The sequence below is a fragment of the Taudactylus pleione genome, unplaced genomic scaffold, assembly GCF_031769625.1.
Source record: "Taudactylus pleione unplaced genomic scaffold, aTauple2 ptg000602l, whole genome shotgun sequence".
Classification (NCBI taxonomy): Eukaryota; Metazoa; Chordata; class Amphibia; order Anura; family Myobatrachidae; genus Taudactylus; species Taudactylus pleione.
In genome coordinates this window covers 6,533,732-6,553,468 of record NW_028285004.1, presented here as the reverse complement: position 1 = coordinate 6,553,468, position 19,737 = coordinate 6,533,732, and the positions used below count along the sequence as shown (strand labels likewise).

At 43.1% G+C, this 19,737-nt stretch overlaps 1 protein-coding gene across 1 annotated transcript in view; it reads right to left on the bottom strand.

Moving 5' to 3' along the window:
* Positions 1-19,737, bottom strand: part of HMCN1 (hemicentin 1) — a 563,772-nt gene that overhangs the window by 245,762 nt on the left and 298,273 nt on the right. The window contains exons 54-56 of the mRNA XM_088453882.1: positions 7,499-7,643; positions 5,502-5,705; positions 3,152-3,265 (exon numbers count right to left, since the gene is read on the bottom strand). Coding sequence (XP_088310008.1) covers positions 3,152-3,265; positions 5,502-5,705; positions 7,499-7,643 — 463 coding nt within the window. The remainder of the gene's footprint in view (positions 1-3,151; positions 3,266-5,501; positions 5,706-7,498; positions 7,644-19,737) is intronic.

Sequence of the window (19,737 nt, the reverse complement as noted above, 5' to 3'; positions counted from 1 at the left end):
AGCTTGTAATGTACTGTATGTATTTGTGTATGGGTAATACGAAAAATGCACCAGCTTGTAATGTATGTATTTGTGTATGGGTTTATATGAAAATTGCACCAGCTTGTAATGTATGTTTTTGTGTATGGGTTTATATGAAAATTGCACCAGCTTGTAATGTATGTTTTTGTATATGGTTTATATGAAAATTGCACCAGCTTGTAATGTATGTTTTTGTGTATGGGTTTATATGAAAATTGCACCAGCTTGTAATGTATGTTTTTGTGTATGGGTTTAGATGAAAATTGCACCAGCTTGTAATGTATGTTTTTGTGTATGGGTTTAGATGAAAATTGCACCACCATAAAATTCAATTCCATCTTCTGTAAAGCAGTCATGCAAACTATAACCAATGTCCATTTGAGAACGAGTAGAGAATCTTGTCTTCCGGCATAAATGCCATCTGCTTTGTGCTTTCAAACAGCAGCCATAGAAAAATAATTTGCTGGACTGGTACTAGGTTGGATTTCAGAGAGTTGTCTATCCACTCATGGGACGCTAAGGTCTGGACTATTGCTCTTTCATGATGCTGGCGTAATATCAAGTATCCTGCCTTGATTACCAGATCTTCTAGGTAAGGAATGATTGTCACCACCAGAAACACTGCCATAACTGCTATAATCTTGTGGATACTCTCAGCACTGTAACCACTCTGAAATATATAATGAAGACACTGGCCTGCGAATTTGAGAAGGAACTGTGTGAGCTTGGCAATTAATCACTTCTATTTAATTAAAGCAAGTAAATTAGAGTGGGAATTAGTATGCAGCATTGAGACCATCCCATATTGCGAGATGCAAATCTGCATTCATAGCGACCATGAACTTGTTTTGTTCCATGAGTACTATTCTCTTGCTGACAATAGCAGTGACATCCTTACCATTGGTGTAACATATTTATCCTGTTTCACTATTACATTATTGTTGATCTGTGTTGGAAAATAATATAACAACTTTCACAGACATTGGTTACTTTCATTTACTGTCTACTGTAGATTAACATTATATCATTAAGTTCAATTACTTATTATCAGTGAACTAGTCGGTGTAACCCTATCCTATTTACACTATTATAGTGACAAATTGCCGATAATAGTAGATTAATCTATATATAAGATATATATAAGATATATGCACGGACCCCCATGTTTTGATTTTGGATTTGGCTCTAATTCATCATCGTGTTTTGGATTAGGCAAAACCACCCAAGTGTTTTGGTTCTGATTCAGTTTTGGACTCTTCAAAATCGATACAAAATCGATAAAAAGCTACAATATTGTAATTTGGACCTATTTTCAATCCAAAACCGGGTTCAGTTTTTAAATCCAAGTTCCGAACTGATGCAGGTCCGAGCCGGGACTCAGTTCAACTTGAAACCCCAAACTGATTCCGAAATGGGACTCGATTCGACTCAGAAGCCCTAAGTTTGGGTGTGTTCTTATTTCAGGAAAACGGTACATTTTCTACTATATATTATTTAATTTTGGACTATTGGTAACTGTTTGAATTGTTGTTCTTTGTATTCTGTACTAATTTGGTTTACAACTCCAACAATGCCATTGTATTACCTTTCTGTCATATTTCGCAATGTCGAAGACATAGGAAAATAGGAGTTTTTATTCGTTTTTAAGGCAAACCTAATAAAATTATATATTTAACTGCACACTAGTTGTAACAATTGCAACCTAGAATCTACAGTAGGTTGCAATTATTACAGCTAGTGAGCAGCTAAATATATAGGTCCTAGATTGCACTTTAATTGAAATACTTTTATTTTTGGTCCTTTCCCAAAATACTGTTATTTTGCTGTACATATTATTTCTGGTGCACGTTCAGGGCCTATGATTATTGGTTTCAATATTTTCATTAATATATATATATATAAGAAGTTTATTTGCTTGAAATACAGAGTATTCCTGTTTTCTATGCAGATACTCAATGCTTTTTGGTTCATACATTGTAGAATAGGACAGAAATGAGTGGTCCATAATAAATGTATTATATCCGCTATATTTGCACATTAAGATTTTATATTTAATGTCAAAATTCAAATGGAGATTACTCTACTTGGGAATCATGTTTTGCAAAAGTTAATGTGTTTAAAGTATAGTTTATTGAGAAAATTGTCCTTTTCCTAGTTATAGCCAAAGAGGTGCTGCAACAGCAAAGATAGAGAAGCACATTTATCTTTTGGAAACAGTTATTCCCCATTGCCTAGTCACTACTTTGTTGCTAACTACTGTGTTGGAATTACTATATTCCTTTTTGTGCTGCAATCTCCTTTCATATGTATGGTGATAATTATTGTCATACAGTGATCTGCCCTAGATGTATGTCCTACTACACCCTTAAATAAATCTACTTGATTATTCTATTTGCCAAGTCTGTCACACTAATTCATTTTACTGTGTGTACGGGACTAGCCTCACTGCTACAGCCTGCGGTGACTAAAGCTTGTGGAGTCATTGCCAAAGAAGAAGGAAGATCCATTGTAGCTGCCATCTCAGCTGATAAGTACCACCTACACCTAATGTATGGGCACAGTACAGATATTTATGGTATCTGCTGAGCTCATCCACAAAGGGGAGCTGGTATGCTGTAGAATTTACCAACCTCCGGAAAGCAAAGCGTTAGTTTATACTAGCCTTTGGGCTGCTATAGCGCAGATTTTATCCTAAAGGAATCCTCTCAAACCCTCTGTATCGGCCCCCAATGACGTATGCGCCAGCTTACGGCTGGCCATGTGCAGTATGTGTGGAGGACTCAAACCAGTAGCTTCCAGCTCCATGCCAAGACTGGCACTTATCACACCCCATCTCCCGAATTTACATGTTCATGCTGCAAATATAGGCAAAAATAATTGATCACATCTGCATTAAAAACGTGGATTGTGATAAATAGAGCCCTAAGCATTGAGGCCTAAAATATTTTGGTTACTTAATTATTCATATATTTAATTTAACTGTATTTCCCTTTTCTCATTTACTTGAGTTACTGCATTCAAAGAAGGGGAAGGCAATAGACTTACAGGGTTAAACACAAGTTTTACAGATGCTTTGATAATGATTTAAAAACACAGTTAGGGTTTAGTGATATGAATGTAGAATACTTACATAGCACCCGGACATTATTATGTAGGGAATCTTTTCCTGCTTCATTTATAGCAACACAAGAATAGAATCCAGCATCCTCTATTTGTGCCCTTGCAATCTGCAGACTGTGTCCTCCTTATTAGAAGCATGTTTACAGTGAGTATACTTAATGCTAAACAGATTCACGGTACAAATAAATATTACTATCAATAGAGTATAGAGTCAAAAATAATCTGCACTCCAGTTATATTAAAACTTCTGTTGGCCGCACTGTCTTATCAACGCTTTCCGTACTATGTTGCTGCCTCGCCAGTCCCTGCTGTGCTGGTTTGAACATGTTACGTCAGTTCATTTGTGACTGCAGTGCAAGAAAAAATGGCTGTCCCACTTGTGATTGGCACTAAAGAAGAGCAGCGTGCAGTGATTTGTTTTTTGTTGTGTGAGGGTATGTCTGGTGCTGATTTTTATCTTAAACTTTCTGCACAGAATGGAGAAAGTGTTTTGTCACAAAGAAGTGTGTATGAATGGAGAGAAGTTCAAAGAAGGTTTCACAAGTGTCAGCCATGAAGAAGGAGCCGGACCCCGTCCACATCTGATGAGAAGATTGAGCGTGCACGTGAAGTGATTTAGTTGGATTGACAAGTGACAGTGTATTATGTTGCAAATCATTTGCAAATCAGCCATGGCTCTACCTATGCAATAATCCACAAAAGACTTGGGTGAAGACAGCGGTGCATTCGTGGCTCGAAGCCCAGCCTAAAACATTTTTTAATGAGGGAATACGAAAGCTTGTTGACAGATAATCAAAGTGTATTGAAAAGCAGGGAGATTATGTCAAAAAATAATGTACTTGTCTTTTCTGAAAGTTCATTAAAATAAATTCTACAGCCAGAGTGCAGATAATTTTTGACCCTTGTACATAGTCCAACAGCCGGGGTTCAAATCCTTAAGGAAGGGCAAAGTACCCCACCTCACACAGCAGATACACAGAAGTCAGCACTGCACTCTTTTAAATAAGTTAAACTGGAAACACCATAATTATGCTTTTAATCATCTTTCGTTATAGTATACAACAAACAAACAGTGCTTATCTTAGATAGAAAACCCCCCCAAGGGAAGCAGATGTTAGACGGACATCCCTCCAACATCCGGAGGCGTGCGTGATGACATCACACGCCTCCCGGGGGATGCACGCAGGGTCTAGTAAAAACAATGTGTATAGACCATCACCAAGACATATACAATGTAATGCAATTAAACATATTAAATTGCATAGTACCCAGTGATTACATTGTATATGCAATGTTTAGTTTAAACGGAATTGGTATAATATGCTGCCGGACGTCAGCCCGGCGGATGAAATACCGACGCTGAAAGGCCGGCAGATGGAGATCCTGACAAGGTAAGTATAAAGGCTATCCCGAACCCTCTCTCCCCCTAACTCTCCCTTAGGGGTACCTAACCATAACCCCCCCCCTAGTGCCTAACCCTAACCTCCCCCCAGTGGTGCCTAAACCTAACTCCCCCTCCCTGCACCCTAACCCTAACCCTCCCGGTGGGGGGGGCCTAACACTAACCTCCCCCAGGGGGTGCCTGACCCTAACCTCCCTTTCCCCTAGCCTAACCCTAACCCTCCTGGGGGGATGCCTAGCCTTAAGTCCCCCCAGGAGACCCTAAAACTAACCCCCCCTGCACGGCTATGATCTCCCGACGCCCGGCTTACCTACGTACGCTATGCCGAGTGTCGGGATTTCAGCATGGGGCTAATGATAGGTATCGGTATTTAGATGTTTTCATTAGTCCCATGCCTGGATTTCACTGTCAGGAAGCTGGCGGACGGCATTTCGACCTCCGGCTTCCTGACTACTTCCCGTTTAAACAGTCCGTTGTTTTGCATAGTGCTTAATTAATAAAGTTCTTTTGGTTGTCTTGGTGCTGGTCTATACACTTTCTTTTTACTAGACCCTGCAATGCATCCCCCGGGACGCATGTGACAACATCACGCACGCCACCAGAAGTTAGAGGGATATACAGTATTTAGTAGTGCACTTTGCAAGTACTGACAGGCTGTGCTTAGCACAGTTTAGCATTTTTACTAATAAAAAACAAACAGAAAGAGAGATATAGTTCAATGATTAGCCCTCCTTAAGTGGCAGTCATGAGTGTCCTGAACAAGTTTAAATGAGTACAATGCTTATGTGTTCTGCTATTGCAGATTGGACAGCTGACATTGTTAAGGAGCGGGGACATTTATTGTCAACTGGCGGGCCCTTAACGCATTAACATGTTCCCATGGCCCTTAACGCATTAACATGTATGTGACAGCTTTAGTAGGGATTGAACGTCTTGATGTAGTAACTAGATAGAGTACCTGGTAATATAAATGCTTTGTCACTTGAGGTCAACAAGTTGCCATCCTTATACCATGTGATAGTAGGTGGTGGCACAGCATTGGTTTCACAATAAAGAGAGAATGGGTTGTTGACAATGACGTCTTTGTTATCACCATTTCTTCCAATGGGGTTGTTGTCAGAATTCAACAAGAGTCCAGAGAGCTTGGGAAAGACTGGAGGCACTGAGAAGCCAGAAAACAAAAGCAATAACCATTTTTATTAGAAGGCATGCAAAACAAATTGTTATCCTCATACAAGAAAACATGAAGCAAACACATTATTTTTGAGTCCCCAAAACTCATCAAACTGTCAGGATATTTGATGAGCTTGGATGATGCACACAGCACAGTAATTCATGTAGAATCAGGAGTAATTGCAGTTTTTGGTGCACATTGTGCTTATTTGTACTGCATGTGCTCACAGACATTTGTACACGTTTCCAGGGCCGTGACTACGGTACTGCAACCAGTGCCATGGCACAGGGCACCGCAGGGCAGGGGGCGCTGTTTGGGCCTGTCAATTTTCCTGTTTATTATCATTCTTACTCTTCTTTTATCCCCAGCATCTCCTGGCTTCCCCAGGAGTACCCCTCTCTCTTACCTGGCCCTTCCCCATGAAGTCATGGCCCTTTATCAGGTGCACTATCTCATGTCCCTATTTAAAAAAATGGAGGGGAGGGGGGGGGGGGCAATGCTCTCTCTACCACAGGGCACCAAAAAGTCCATTGTTTCCATTATAGATTGGGACACAGTTTGTGCTTATATCATTTACGCTCAGGGGGCAGAATGATGGATGGAGGGGCATTGCAAGCAATGGCAAGGTACAGTCAGGGCATGTTCACAAAAATGTCTATGCGCCAGTCAGAGTCGGGTCACTTATGGGTGCTCTACAACTGGCGCAACATATGTACTATTCATCAATCGCTTCTGATTGGCTGAGTATGTTTTGATCTCTCCCGCTGATATTATTACTATTATTAGTTTGCCTTATGATGTCCATTCTCATTACTTAACTGATATTTGCAATCAGTCTGCTGCACAAAAGCTGATTCCTATTTCATCTTTTAAAGGGGAAGATAAAGGACGTTTGTATCTTATTGAATTTTATTAGTACTTTCATTTTGCGTTTGTGTCTGGATTTAATGACATTTTACATGGTAAATGTGCCTTTATTATTGATTAATAACTTACAATATTTCCAGCTCTGCAAGTTGTGCAAAATGCACCTTTTTGGAGGGCACAGGGTCCAACCATAAAAGAGTACCAGGGGTATATTTACTAAAGGTCGATTTTAGTAAATTTTTCATAGATTTTTTTGGATGATTTTGTATTTCAGGGTCTAAATCATACATTTACAAACAGATGATTTTTTACATCATTTTTTAAACAATGTCAAAAATCATCTGTTAGTAAATGTGTGATTTAGGGGTATATTTACTGAAAGTCGATTTTTTGATCGATGTTGGGACGTTTGGTCGATTTCTGCTCGATTTTGTGTTTCAGGGTCTAAATACAAATACTGTACTGTGTAAAGGCTGAAGTGAAAACTGGTGAGAAATGCTGATCATTTTGTTTTAAAAAATTTGCAAATTGATAAATAGACCCTCAAGAGTCTTTAATGCATAATTATAGCTGACTCATGAGTTCACAGTAAAAGTCAGTACTTTAGTTTAGTAAATTGAGCAACATTTGGGGGGGTATTCAATTAGCCACAGGATTTACCCCACAGCTAATTGATCATGCTGTATGATTTAATGAGCCTCGGGAACCTACGTGGGATCAATGGCTTAGTGTGCATTATCCCCTGGTTTCCCGCATAGGAGAACAGGCTAATTAATTGAATTAGATGTGGGGCATATCCCGTGGCTTGCTATATGATTAATTTCAAGATTTTTTTGTCTTAAACATCATGACATTACACAGACATTTATTGTTACAAATTATATTGTATTGCAAATATTTAGAACTTTTATAACCTTGTATGATGACATCAAAGTCCATTTCATCTTCTCCAGCGATATTGGATGCCAGACAGGTATAACGCCCAGTATCTGACAGCTGTGCTTTATCTACATGGAGCTTATTTCCATTAACTATCAATGGATTCTCGGGATCAAGTGTCTGTGTAAAGACATAGCAAATATGTTGTTGTGTGCAATACTTGTTACATTGGTGTCTCACTTAAATATAAGCACAGATGAAACAATGGGAAAGAGAAAGTGAGGAAGATTGATATAAATAAACAAATACTGTGTACAACATTGAGGCAATACTCTGCCCCATCCTTCCATAAACGTTAGCACCTAGGCCTATGTATTCATTTTTACTATGATCACAGCCAGTGGTGGCTCCTGAGGTTACACAGACCAAAATTCAAATAGGGGAGCAACACCAACTGCCAGTGAGTCCCGGCTGGTGAAGACTGGCAGCATATGGGGTGGCAGTTGGTGTGGCTCCCCTTATTGAATTTTGGACTGTGCTGAAGCCCCACCCCACTGCAAGAGCACTTTTTTGGCATCATTTTACATATCCAGTACTGCTCTGTGTCCTTGGCCTTCTTGTGCGGTAATGTTAGTGACAGGTGAAGTGTCATGGTGCCAGCATGTGACAGGGGTAATGTCATGGTGTCTGCATGTCATAGGGGTAGTGTCATGGTGTATGCATGTCACAGGGGTAGTGCCATGGTGTCTGCATGTCACAGGGGCAGCGTCATGGTGTCTGCATGTGACAGGGGTAGTGTCATGGTGCCAGCATGTGACAGGCGTAGTGATATGGTATATGCATGTGACAGGGGTAGTGTCATGGTGCCAGCATGTGACAGGCGTAGTGATATGGTATATGCATGTGACAGGGGTAGTGTCATGGTGTCTGCATGTGACAGGGGTAGTGTCATGGTGCCAGCATGTGACAGGCGTAGTGTTATGGTGTATGCATGTGACAGGGGTTGTGTCATGGTGTCTGCATGTGACAGGGTAGTGTCATGGTGTATGCATGTCACAGGGGTAGTGTCATGGTGTCTGCATGTGACAGGGGTAGTGTCATGGTGTATGCATGTGACAGGGGTAATGTCGTGGTGTCTGCATGTGACAGGGGTAGTGTCATGGTGTATGCATGTGACAGGGGTAATGTCATGGTGTCTGCATGTGACAGGGGTAGTGTCATGGTGCCAGCATGTGACAGGGGTAGTGTTATGGTGTCTGCATGTGACAGCGGTAGTGTCATGTTGTCTGAATGTGACAGGGGTAATGTCATGGTGTCTGCATGTGACAGGGGTAGTGTTATGGTGTCTGCATGTGACAGGGGTAATGTCATGGTGTCTGCATTTGACAGGGGTAGTGTCATGGTGCCAGCATGTGACAGGGGTAGTGTCATGGTGCCAGCATGTGACAGGGGTAGTGTCATGGTGCCAGCATGTGACAGGGGTAGTGTCATGGTGTCTGCATGTGACAGGGGTAGTGTCATGGTGCCAGCATGTGACAGGAGTAGTGTCATGGTGTCTGCATGTGAGAGGGGCAGGGTCATGGTGGCAGCATATGTCATGGTCTGAGATCTCACCTTAGGAGACAAAATACATATCTAACCACATCAGTATTGTAAAACAAAAATAAATGATGGTCATTCTGTCAATAAAGTAGAGCAAACTACCAATATAACATACAGTATGTGGTAGGCACAATGGTGGAAACTATAAATGAAAATACTGACTGTAAAACTCAATGTAGATGAAGACAGACTCACATAACAGTGTGATGCCATACTGATCTATCTTATGGTAGCCTATACACTGTTATACTGTATGTACTGAGAGCAAGGAACCAGTATCATAAATAATGAATATTAGGAATGAAACCCAAAATACCATGCAGCCACTTGTATAAATAAAAAACACTAAATACTAAATAAAACCAAATATCATATAAAAATTACAATGTACAGCGCTAAGTAGTGTTCCAAAGAAGTCTGATATTTTATCAGGTAAAAGAATAAAGCACACTAGGGCATACACTATGCTGCTGCTACCAGTTTATTAATTAAATGTAGGGTGCCTAACCCTAATCCTCCCTCCCCCTAGCCTAACCCTAGCCCTCCCAGGGGGGTGCCTAACCCTAAATCCCCCCCGGGTGCCCTAAATATAATCCTCCCCCCCTCCCCGCGGCTGTCCTTCGATTGGGATGCCGGGCACCTGTCTCAGGAAAATGACAGGCGTCTAGATATAGACGCCTGTCATTTAACCCACGCCGGGATAAAGCAGTCGGGAAGCCGGCTGCTGGGAACACGTCAGCCGGTTTCCTGATTGCATCCCCTTAAATGCAATCCAAAACATGCAGAGCATCACTCCGGAGACTCAAAACATGCAGAGCATCACTCCGAAGACTGTGGAGAAGAAAGTATAACTATATATGGGTGCGAAGTGTGCGATATGGGCACCCCTGGGGCTCATGTGCACCACACACCCTGCACCCATTGTGGATACGCCATTGCATGAAAAGTCTCAATAATGTCTATGGATAATTCTTTCCCTGCTGCTAGTTACTAATTGTAATGGGACCAATATCTTTTATTTTATTTCTGTATAGAATATTTATGAGAATTTTTAAATCAAAACTATTATTTTAACTGTACCAAAAAAATATGATGTGCATAAAAATATGCAGGCAGATAGATAAGTGCACATGCATGTTCAGATTGGCTTAGGAGGCATACTGTATATATGTTGTTGTAACTAATATCTGGTTGTTTCTAGACATATAATAAATGGATAATTGTGCAGTAAGTTCACTTGTGATTAGTCTCCAATTTGCAGTCGATTGTAGTCTATGACGTCCACTTTTAAATAGTGACGCTTCCCTTAAGTGCTTCACCCAGCCCAATGTTGCGTATTCTTGGAACAGAAAAGGTGGCGCACAGTTGTAAAGTGTATGATAAACTTTATAACATAAAAGCACTCTTTTACATACATTAAAGTTTAAAACAATCAGTTTAAAACAAGTCTGGTGTAGTAGCTGATCTCCAAAGACCTGTTTAGCGCCACTCCCAGCAGGAGCGCTCCCCAGTGTCGCTGTGTAAACTTTGGAACACTGCTGACCTGTGCGTGCATTCCTAGCCTCTTTTCCAAGTCACACGTGACAGTGTCACCGCATCATCATACCAGCACCACCCAGACGTGTTTCGTCACTCCAGGCTTCGTCAGTTGGTGTACCTTAGTGTCACACTTGCTACTTTAAATACCCATACAAATTTATAGTCAATTAAGCATAACTAACAAATCCTCTTCATCACAGGGTCAAAAAAGGGAACAATTTATACATCACATACAATTGCAAAATAGACCAAAACTTTTAAAACATAAGTACAGTCAGGGGCGGATTGGCCATAGAGCTCACCGGAAAGATTCCCACAGGGCTGATGTGTCTGTGGGATCGCTTGTCAATCAGTATTTTTTTCTTTACAAGCGGCCCTGCCCAGGGGCAGTCTGGGCCAGGGGGATGCGCCCCTAAGTCGGTGCACTATTAAATGATTTGGGCTAGCAATGCCGGCATCCATAGTTCTGCTCTCAGAGAGCCAGGCCCTGGAAACCCCTGGACCACCATGGCCATCACACTCACACAGCCACCACTCCCATGCCGCAGCCACAGTCCCTGCCTCGGAAAGCAGCTGCAGCCCGGGCCTCAGCAGTGGAGCAAGTTTGCTGAAAGTTCATGGGAGCCAGCTGCAGCACAGTGACAGCAAATGAGAGGAGGCTCCCAGCACAGACACCGCCCTGTAATCAGCCAGCACCCTGAAGGAGAGACCGTTGATTAGATCCACCCCCCATGCACAATGCAGCCTGAGGAGATACCCACTCTAGAGGATGCAAGACCTCTCCCCGTGCTGCTGCTCACCCTGCTCCTGGTGGATGCCGCCTGGGTGACGATGGACGAGTGCACAGCAAATGGGTGGCTGTCATGCCCAAAATTATCAATGCCCCCAACACCCATCTGAGGAGTACTGCATGCAGTACAGCATAACTGGGATCACCAAGTCTTGCCACCTGTGCGACAGCGACCTGCCCCACTAGCAGCATAGCACCAAAAACTTAATCTAGACCTACTACAACAACCAGACGGACATAACCTGGAGGCAGAGCCAGACTTGTACTCCATCAACCTGACATTGCACCTGGGTGAGTGACAGCTCCTGTGACCAGTGCACCCCCCCTCTCCTCTGCACTTTGGGGTATGTGAACAACACGGTGTGCAAGGGCTTGTCACTGGTGGTTGTGGTGGTGCCTCAGGTGTTACACTCAGCCATGGAACACTTCTCCTTAGTAATTCCTTGTAGCTGCAAATATTTTTGATAAATAGACCCCACAGAGGTCTATTTATCAATACTATGCAATTAAAAAAGATTTTGTATTGCCACTTACATTCATTAAGGAAAACTGTTATGTTTGTTTTCATATTCTATCCTAACCTGACCCCTGGCTATGGGCAACACCTTCTTTGGTTGGACTGAATACGTAACAATAGATGATGTACAGATGCATCCAAGTTCATTGTGGCTGATCGCGCCCCAAATGTGCTTGCGCATTGCGCTATGCACCACGATACACTATAGTGTGTCCCTGATTGCAGGAGTGCATCTCCATTCAATCCCATGGAGAGGTGAGTGAGTCTCCCATTCATTCCTATGGAGACCCAAATGCGCATCTCCAAACGCGGGAGTCCGTCTGGCACAATTCGCTGTGCTACAGTCAAGGTTGTAGTTGGGCATATCTGTAGAGGTTGTTTTTCAGGAAGTCTGGATAGTTTATGTATTTTTTATTACGTTTGCATTTTTATTTCTACAATTTGAGCCTTGCTTTATATTTACTAGACTGATTTCATTAGTTGACCTCCTTGGCAAACACTAGAAATTTGTTGATGAAGCTAAAACTAAAAAGACAATACGTTGTGCAGCTATACATATGTATTAAAAGGTACGGCGCACAACGTGTAATGGATGGTTAAATTTTTTTCACTTAACCTACCTATGTTTAACCAATAGGAATACTTTGTTTTCTGTTTCGGATATCCCATGCAGAAGATAGCCGCTGCATGCTGGAGCTTCAGAAATTGGCTAACGACAGTTTTAACCACTTGACAATTTTTATTTTCTAAAAACCGCTCCGAAATTGACGTTTTTTTTTATGAGTGAATTAGGTGAGGAACATCTATTTCAACTTATCCAAAATGATTTCATTAAAAAAATATATATTGTCGAAGTCAGAAATATTAAATAAAAATTAAATAATGCCTTATATCCCAAATCTTATGCATTAAAAGGCATATTCTCACAGGTTCCAATGCAATAGGTAATTATAGGTTAGCCAGTTAATCTCAAAGGAGTTGTAAATCAAGTTTGCTGGAGCCTTAAAGTCTGATAGCTCATCAAAGGTTTTTCCTTTGCTTATTTGGAGTGTAAACGCCAACATCTGGGAATTGTATGTGGATCAATTGATCTTATGTTGTAAGTTCCTTTGAACAATGGGCCAGATAACGTACAATTGCTAAGGGTATGCAGATTTCTGTGTTCTTTGCGCATACCACTAACTGTGTGCATTTTAAATGATCTAAGCAGTAAAAACCTGTTTCTTATAACAATGACCCATAGTCTCAGTGTAAAACAAATACCTCTACATGCATGCTACTAAACATTTATACAGTCAAACCTATTTAATATATTTCTCACTTTAAAATATATATGTGCAGTGTATCTAAAGTAACAATTAATGATGTTTTCAATTTATGCAATGTCTCTCATCACTCATATTCCTAAGGTATATTTTATTTTACAATTGATTGCCAGCTAGCTGCGGTGACAAGTTCCCCCTTGTGGCCGTGAGAGATTAATTTGATTGGCCACACATTGATCTAGCGCAATTGTTCCCAATACATTTTTAGGCATTTCTTGTAACCAAATTTTCCTTTCATAATCGTTATTTTACTATAACTATTGTACCACTGTAATGGTTGCATATTTCCTCTGAGATAACACCAAAAATACAAATATGTATTGAAAAGAAGAAAACCAGCTATACATATAGTCCAGTGATGGAAGCACATATTAACCTCGTGTTTGAGGTCAAAATGTACAGAATTGTGTTAACAGTAATCTGGTGATTGCAAATAGATTGTCGCACATTGCGGCAAGCAGATATTAGCAATGCCGGATTTATGTTTAATAATAGCATATAACAATGGTTGATTTGAGCTAGCTTTTTGGAGGGAACCCAGAGGTGAACATTTGTAACAGCAACCTAAGCCTAGGCATCGCCCACTGTTCGAACCAGCCAATGACCCCCAGTGAACTGGAAATGTCCCGCCCCTGGACCAATGGAAGGAGACACAACTTGCCATTATACACACCTATAATTTAACTGCATAAAATAAGGCTCCCCTGATCCAGAGTCCAGTAGCTGTATTCTACCAGTCATCTGGTGACGACTGCACTCTGGATCCAGGGAGCGCATTCGAACGTATGTATACTGGTTTTCTAACTCTGACCTTTTGTTTCTTGAACTGTATTGTACCACTGTATAACTTGTAATAATAATGTTATATATTCTTTCAATACAATATTTACTTTTGTGCGTTGGACCACAGGACGACAGAAACTGGTGTGTGTGTGTTCACTTGCTTTCACATAAGGTTATTATACTGTAATCTAAATATATTGCACTGTAATTCACATTGTATTTTGATATGAAAATAGAAACTATTATGCATACTGTTGGTGTTACAATAAGGGAAGGTATTGCGTATGCATCACACGTTGCATACACCGTGTATTCACATTTGCATATCGCCATACGCAAGGTGCGTCCACATGGCGTCAACAGCCGTAGTGAGATTTAAAGTAGGATTTCACAATATATATATTTATTTTTTTAAGATTTGTAAAAAAAAAAATTGAGAGATTTTTTTAAACATTGGAACTTCAGAACCACCATTGGCACATCGGAAACATCGCGACCATCGCAACTTTCAATTTGATACCGGTTTCAGGCACCAGGTACACTAAGGAGGTGAGGGAGAGGTTAATTTACTTTTTCCCAGTGGCTGCTAATCTTTGTAGCTGCTGGTTCTGGGGTCCTGCTTTGCTGACCAATCAGCAGTGATCTGCAGTACAGCAGACACATAGGCATGCGGAAGGTCCCTCTGAGCATGGGCGCTGACAGTTGTGCCGGTCCCGGGGGAAGAAGGGGGCATGGCCTATTTGTGGGAGGTGTGGCCATGCGCCCTTAAAAAAAAAAAAAACATTTTTGTGGCGTGCGCGCTGGGGAGGGGGGCACTGTGAGCCCGCCAGCCCAGCGCATAGCTAGTGGGGGGTGCAATCAGTGTGATCGCTCTCCCCACAGGCATAGGAGCAGGCCCGGATTTCCCACAAGGCAACCTAGGCGGTCGCCTAGGGCCCTGCAAGTCCAAAGGAGTCCGTGGATGGGCCCCTTTTGACTCGCAGGGCCCTAGATGGGTCCCCTTTTCCCCAAGAAATCTGGCCAGTCATAATGCTCCCAGAGGAGCACTGTGCGAGTACTGTGTGACATCATGATGTCATGAGGACCCGTTTATACTCCCAGAGTCTCACTGTGGCACCACTGTCTGCACTGTCACAGAGTGACTGTGCATAAGAGGGAGGAGGAGGGTCACCGGGTCCTCCGACCAGCCCCATCCTGCTCCAGCCCACCCCCAGCACAGCAGCCTCTGCCACTGACTGTCAGGCTTGCAGCTTGCCACCAGCAGCACGCACCAGTGGCACCTAGCGAGGAGCAGAGGCACAGGCCAAGGAAGAGTCTGGCTGAGTGAGACAGTGACCAAGGATCCAGATCTCAGGGAAGAACAGCAGCCAGGCAGGTAGGGTCAAGTACTGTGCTATTCTCATCTACTCTAATCAGGGATGTTTCTAGAGAGGAGGGGGCCCGTGTGCAGCCTCTGACATGGGCCCCCTCCTCTCCCCCCAGTGGCCGGCAGAGCACTGAGCTGTGCGCGGCCAGCTCCGGAGTTATAGACTCTGGGCACTAGAGTGTGCCCAGAGTCTATAGTGTATGCACAGGTACCTGCTCCCCCCCCCTCTCGGCGCCCCTGATGGTGATAACTCATCCCCATTATTGCTCTCAGCTGAGCACAGTCATACACAATACTGGGCCTGTCCACATCGCATCCCCCACTGCAAATGCCACCTCGCAGCCACCTTCTAATCCTTAGCACCCCTCAGGCTTATGTGTTGCATTTAATGGATGACGAGGAATAAAACCTTATGGTATTAGGGATAAGGTATTAGGGTTGGTGTATCAGTTTTGGTTAGGGTATTAGGGTCAGCTTAGGTGTTTGAGTTGGGGCATTAGGGATGGTGTAGGGTTTAGCGGTTAGGGTATTAGGGTTAGAGGTTATGTTTAGGGTCAAGTTTGAACTTAGGTTTGAGTTAGGGTCATTAGGGTAGGGACACTTTACATGAATCAGGAAAGCAAATAAAGTGCTATGGATTGTTTGAGGGAGGGGGGCCCCAAACTCAGTGCCAGATTAAGGTCCACATGGGCCTGGAGCTGAAATTTATGAAGAGCCTATTGTGTGCCACCGCAGGGGAGTTTGATAAGCGCTGTGGTGATGTGACTAGTGATGTGGGGGCAGGGGCGTATCTATAATGGGTGCAGGGTGTGGAGGGCACATGGGCCCCCGGGTCCAGGGGGGACCCACACCGCACCTATAGGTAATTATACTTACCTTTCCGCCGATTCCCGAAGTGCTGCTCCGCAGCGCCAGACTAGCGCTGTAGAGCAGTACACACTCACTGGGACAATAGCGACGGCCATTTTCCCAGGAATCTGCACATGCACAGAAAAGATATCCCTGGGAAAGTAGGAGCAGGCACCATTTTCCCGGAGACTCGAACATGTGCTGTAGATTCTGGCATGAAGCCAGGATCTACAGCGCTCAGTGCCGCAGAGCCGCCGTCAGAGAGGAGGGAGCCCAAAAGGAGGCTGCACACGGGTCCCCTCCTCTCTTAAAACGCCCCTGTGTGGGGGCATGCCTAGTGTGTGGGTGTGGTCTACACAGAATGTGTGGCTATCTCCATGGAGGGCATATGTGACATCTATCTTCAACCACTTTATAGTGGAGCTATAACAAGAACTGTATGGTTTGCCTTTCCTTTAGATTAATAAGATAAGAAAGAAAAAATCCAAAATTGTTCACTGATTTTGGCATATTTCTATAAGTGTCCCCTAACCACTGCAGTAAATTAATAAATTAACTGTCTTTTTTGCTGCTGTTGTTTTAAAAAAAATAATGGCAATGCTGGACCATGGCAGCAATGGCTAACTTTTAGCGCGTCTGTAGCAAGGTAACAACCTGGTAGATTTGTGGTTCTTACCTTGTTACAGACGCAAATAATGTTGATGTGGTTGTCCATAAAAATATCTCCTCCCGGAAGGGGTTGTAGAATACAAACTTTCTATCATGCAGTACCAGTTATGAAATCTATTTTATTAGTAGAGAGAGAGAAATTATATATACAACTATATATATATACACAGAGATATATACACATATATCGATATATCAGAGAGCATCACAGGGACTTCCATATAATATAGAGTGCAATACGTTGCCATATAATACAGAGGGCATGCCATATAACATCGCGGTGAGTGCCGTATAATACAGAGAGCATCGCAGTGAGTGCCATCTAACCCAGAGAGCATCGCAGTGAGTGCCATCTAACACAGAGAGCATCGCAGTGAGTGCCGTATAATACAGAGGGCATCGCAGTGAGTGCCGTATAATACAGAAAGCATCTCAGTGAGTGCCGTATTATACAGAGAGCATCGCAGTGAGTGCCGTATAATACAGAGAGCATCGCAGTGAGTGCCGTATAATACAGAGAGCATTGCAGTGGGTGCCATATAACACAGAGAACATCGCAGTGAGTGCAGTATAACACAGAGAGCATCGCAGTGAGTGCCGTATAATACAGAGAGCATCGCAGTGAGTGCCGTATAATACAGAAAGCATCGCAGTGAGTGCCATATAATAGAGAGAGCATCGCAGTGAGTGCCATATAACACAGAGAACATCGCAGTGAGTGCCATATAACACAGAGAATATTGCAGTGAGTGCCATATAACACAGAGAGCATCGCAGTGAGTGCCGTATAATACAGAGAGCATCGCAGTGAGTGCCGTATAATACAGAGAGCATCGCAGTGAGTGCCGTACAATACAGAGAGCATCGCAGTGAGTGCCGTACAATACAGAGAGCATCGCAGTGAGTGCCGTATAATACAGAGAGCATCACAGTGAGTGCCATATAATAGAGAGAGCATCGCAGTGTGTGCCATATAATACAGAGAGCATTAAGTGACTGCCATGTAAAGAGTAGTGAGTGCCATATAATACTGACCATCATATAGACCATCAGTGCCCACCATACAGTATAATACACTAAGCATCCAAGTGGCCACCATACACTCCAAAGAACACTGCAAATAGTGCCATATAATACAGAGAACTCCAAAGACCACCACAAAATACACGGGACATCACACCCACCGATTATGGCCCCTGAAATTAGATAAATTAGATAGCAAGCTGCTGGCAGATGTATGGGCCTGATCATGGCCAGACGGTATTGGGCAGCTGCAAGGAAGCGGCTGTGCAATACTGTATAGCAAATATTTGTATACTGCAGTAGGCATCTACAGGAAGCAGATGCCTCCTGACAGCAAGAGCAATCCGAGTGCAGTGTCTGTAGATGCTGCCTTGGATCCCCATCGCGACTATCGGACTAGATGGCGGCAGCACTGGCCAAACTAAGTAAGCTCCAGCTTATTCAGGCTGGCAGCCTGTTAGGCCAGAAAATATGCATCCACAGGCACAGACCCTGGCCTCGGTGCTCCCGGAAAACAGGTGTGACCCGTCTCCATTTCCAGCAACGGTGCCCAGGCATGCCCACGCTCCATCCACCCACACACCAAAGCATGTCAATCATGCTGCAGCTTGGAGGATCTGAGAGCGATATTGCAGAATCTGTTCATCCAATTACTGGAAAACTGCGCGGTATCCCTCATCTGCGTCTGACCATCAATCAGGCCCTATATCTATAATACAGCACAGCCCTGCGCCCTCCTAACTCCCCCATCATTCACTCCCAACTCCCTCCATACTGTGTGCACCGCAGCCAGCGTGCCATCATGGGCACACTGAGACTGCGGCTGTAGCAGGAGGCCAACAGAGCTGCATCTCTCTCTCTCTCTCAATCTCTCTCTCTCTCTCTCTCGAACTGGCACTCCTGACTATATAACCAAGCTGCTTGGGTGCCCTCAGTGACGCATTGAAAAAGGAGAAAGAACTGCGGCACTCAAAGTCTAATGCACAAGACGATCTATATTAGCATAGAAACCAACTAGTTCCTTATCTGGATTAACCACCACACTTTCCACTCTTGCCTGTTCGACATCAGGTCCAACTGCCTTGTCTAACATCTTGATTTGCTTGCTTTCAACAGGAGTGGAACTGATAGGATACTGTGGTTGGTGTCCATGTGACTTTCCCCATCGACTTAGGGCATTGTAGCATCTCCGGTATGGGTACTGTTGGTAATATCCTCTACTGGTTGGGTAACACCAATGTAGATATTGAGTAGCTGCATATCTGCTGCCTTGCACTGGAACACCTCCAGGACCAGTCACATTAGCGACCTTGATGCCCTTCTCTCCATTTACCACCTCAAATTCAACAGTTTCTCCTGCTCCCAAACTTCGAAGATATTTTCTTGGATTGTTATTTTGGATAGCCGAGTAATGTACAAAAATATCTCTTTTGGTGTCGTCTCGTTTTATGAACCCGTAACCACGTTGCACATGGAACCATACGACTTGACCTAAAATTTTCTTTGTACTGGCTGGCTGAACATTGCCTGCATGTGGTACACCAACAATTTTAACCTGGTTCTGCAATACTGTGTCTGTAGCTGCATTGTTTTGATGTTTTTCTTCCAAGGATGGACCTATTCTCTTTATTTTTCCTGAGGGCAGGTCCTCGGCCTCAGGACTTCTGCGTTTAAACTTTTTTTGTTGGTGACAATCGCGCTTAACATGACCACTCTGGTTGCAGCGCCTGCATATAGGCCTTCTCAGGGTATCATATTGATTGGAGGATAGTCTCCCTGAGCTCCTATAGGTATCCCATCTAGGATTATCC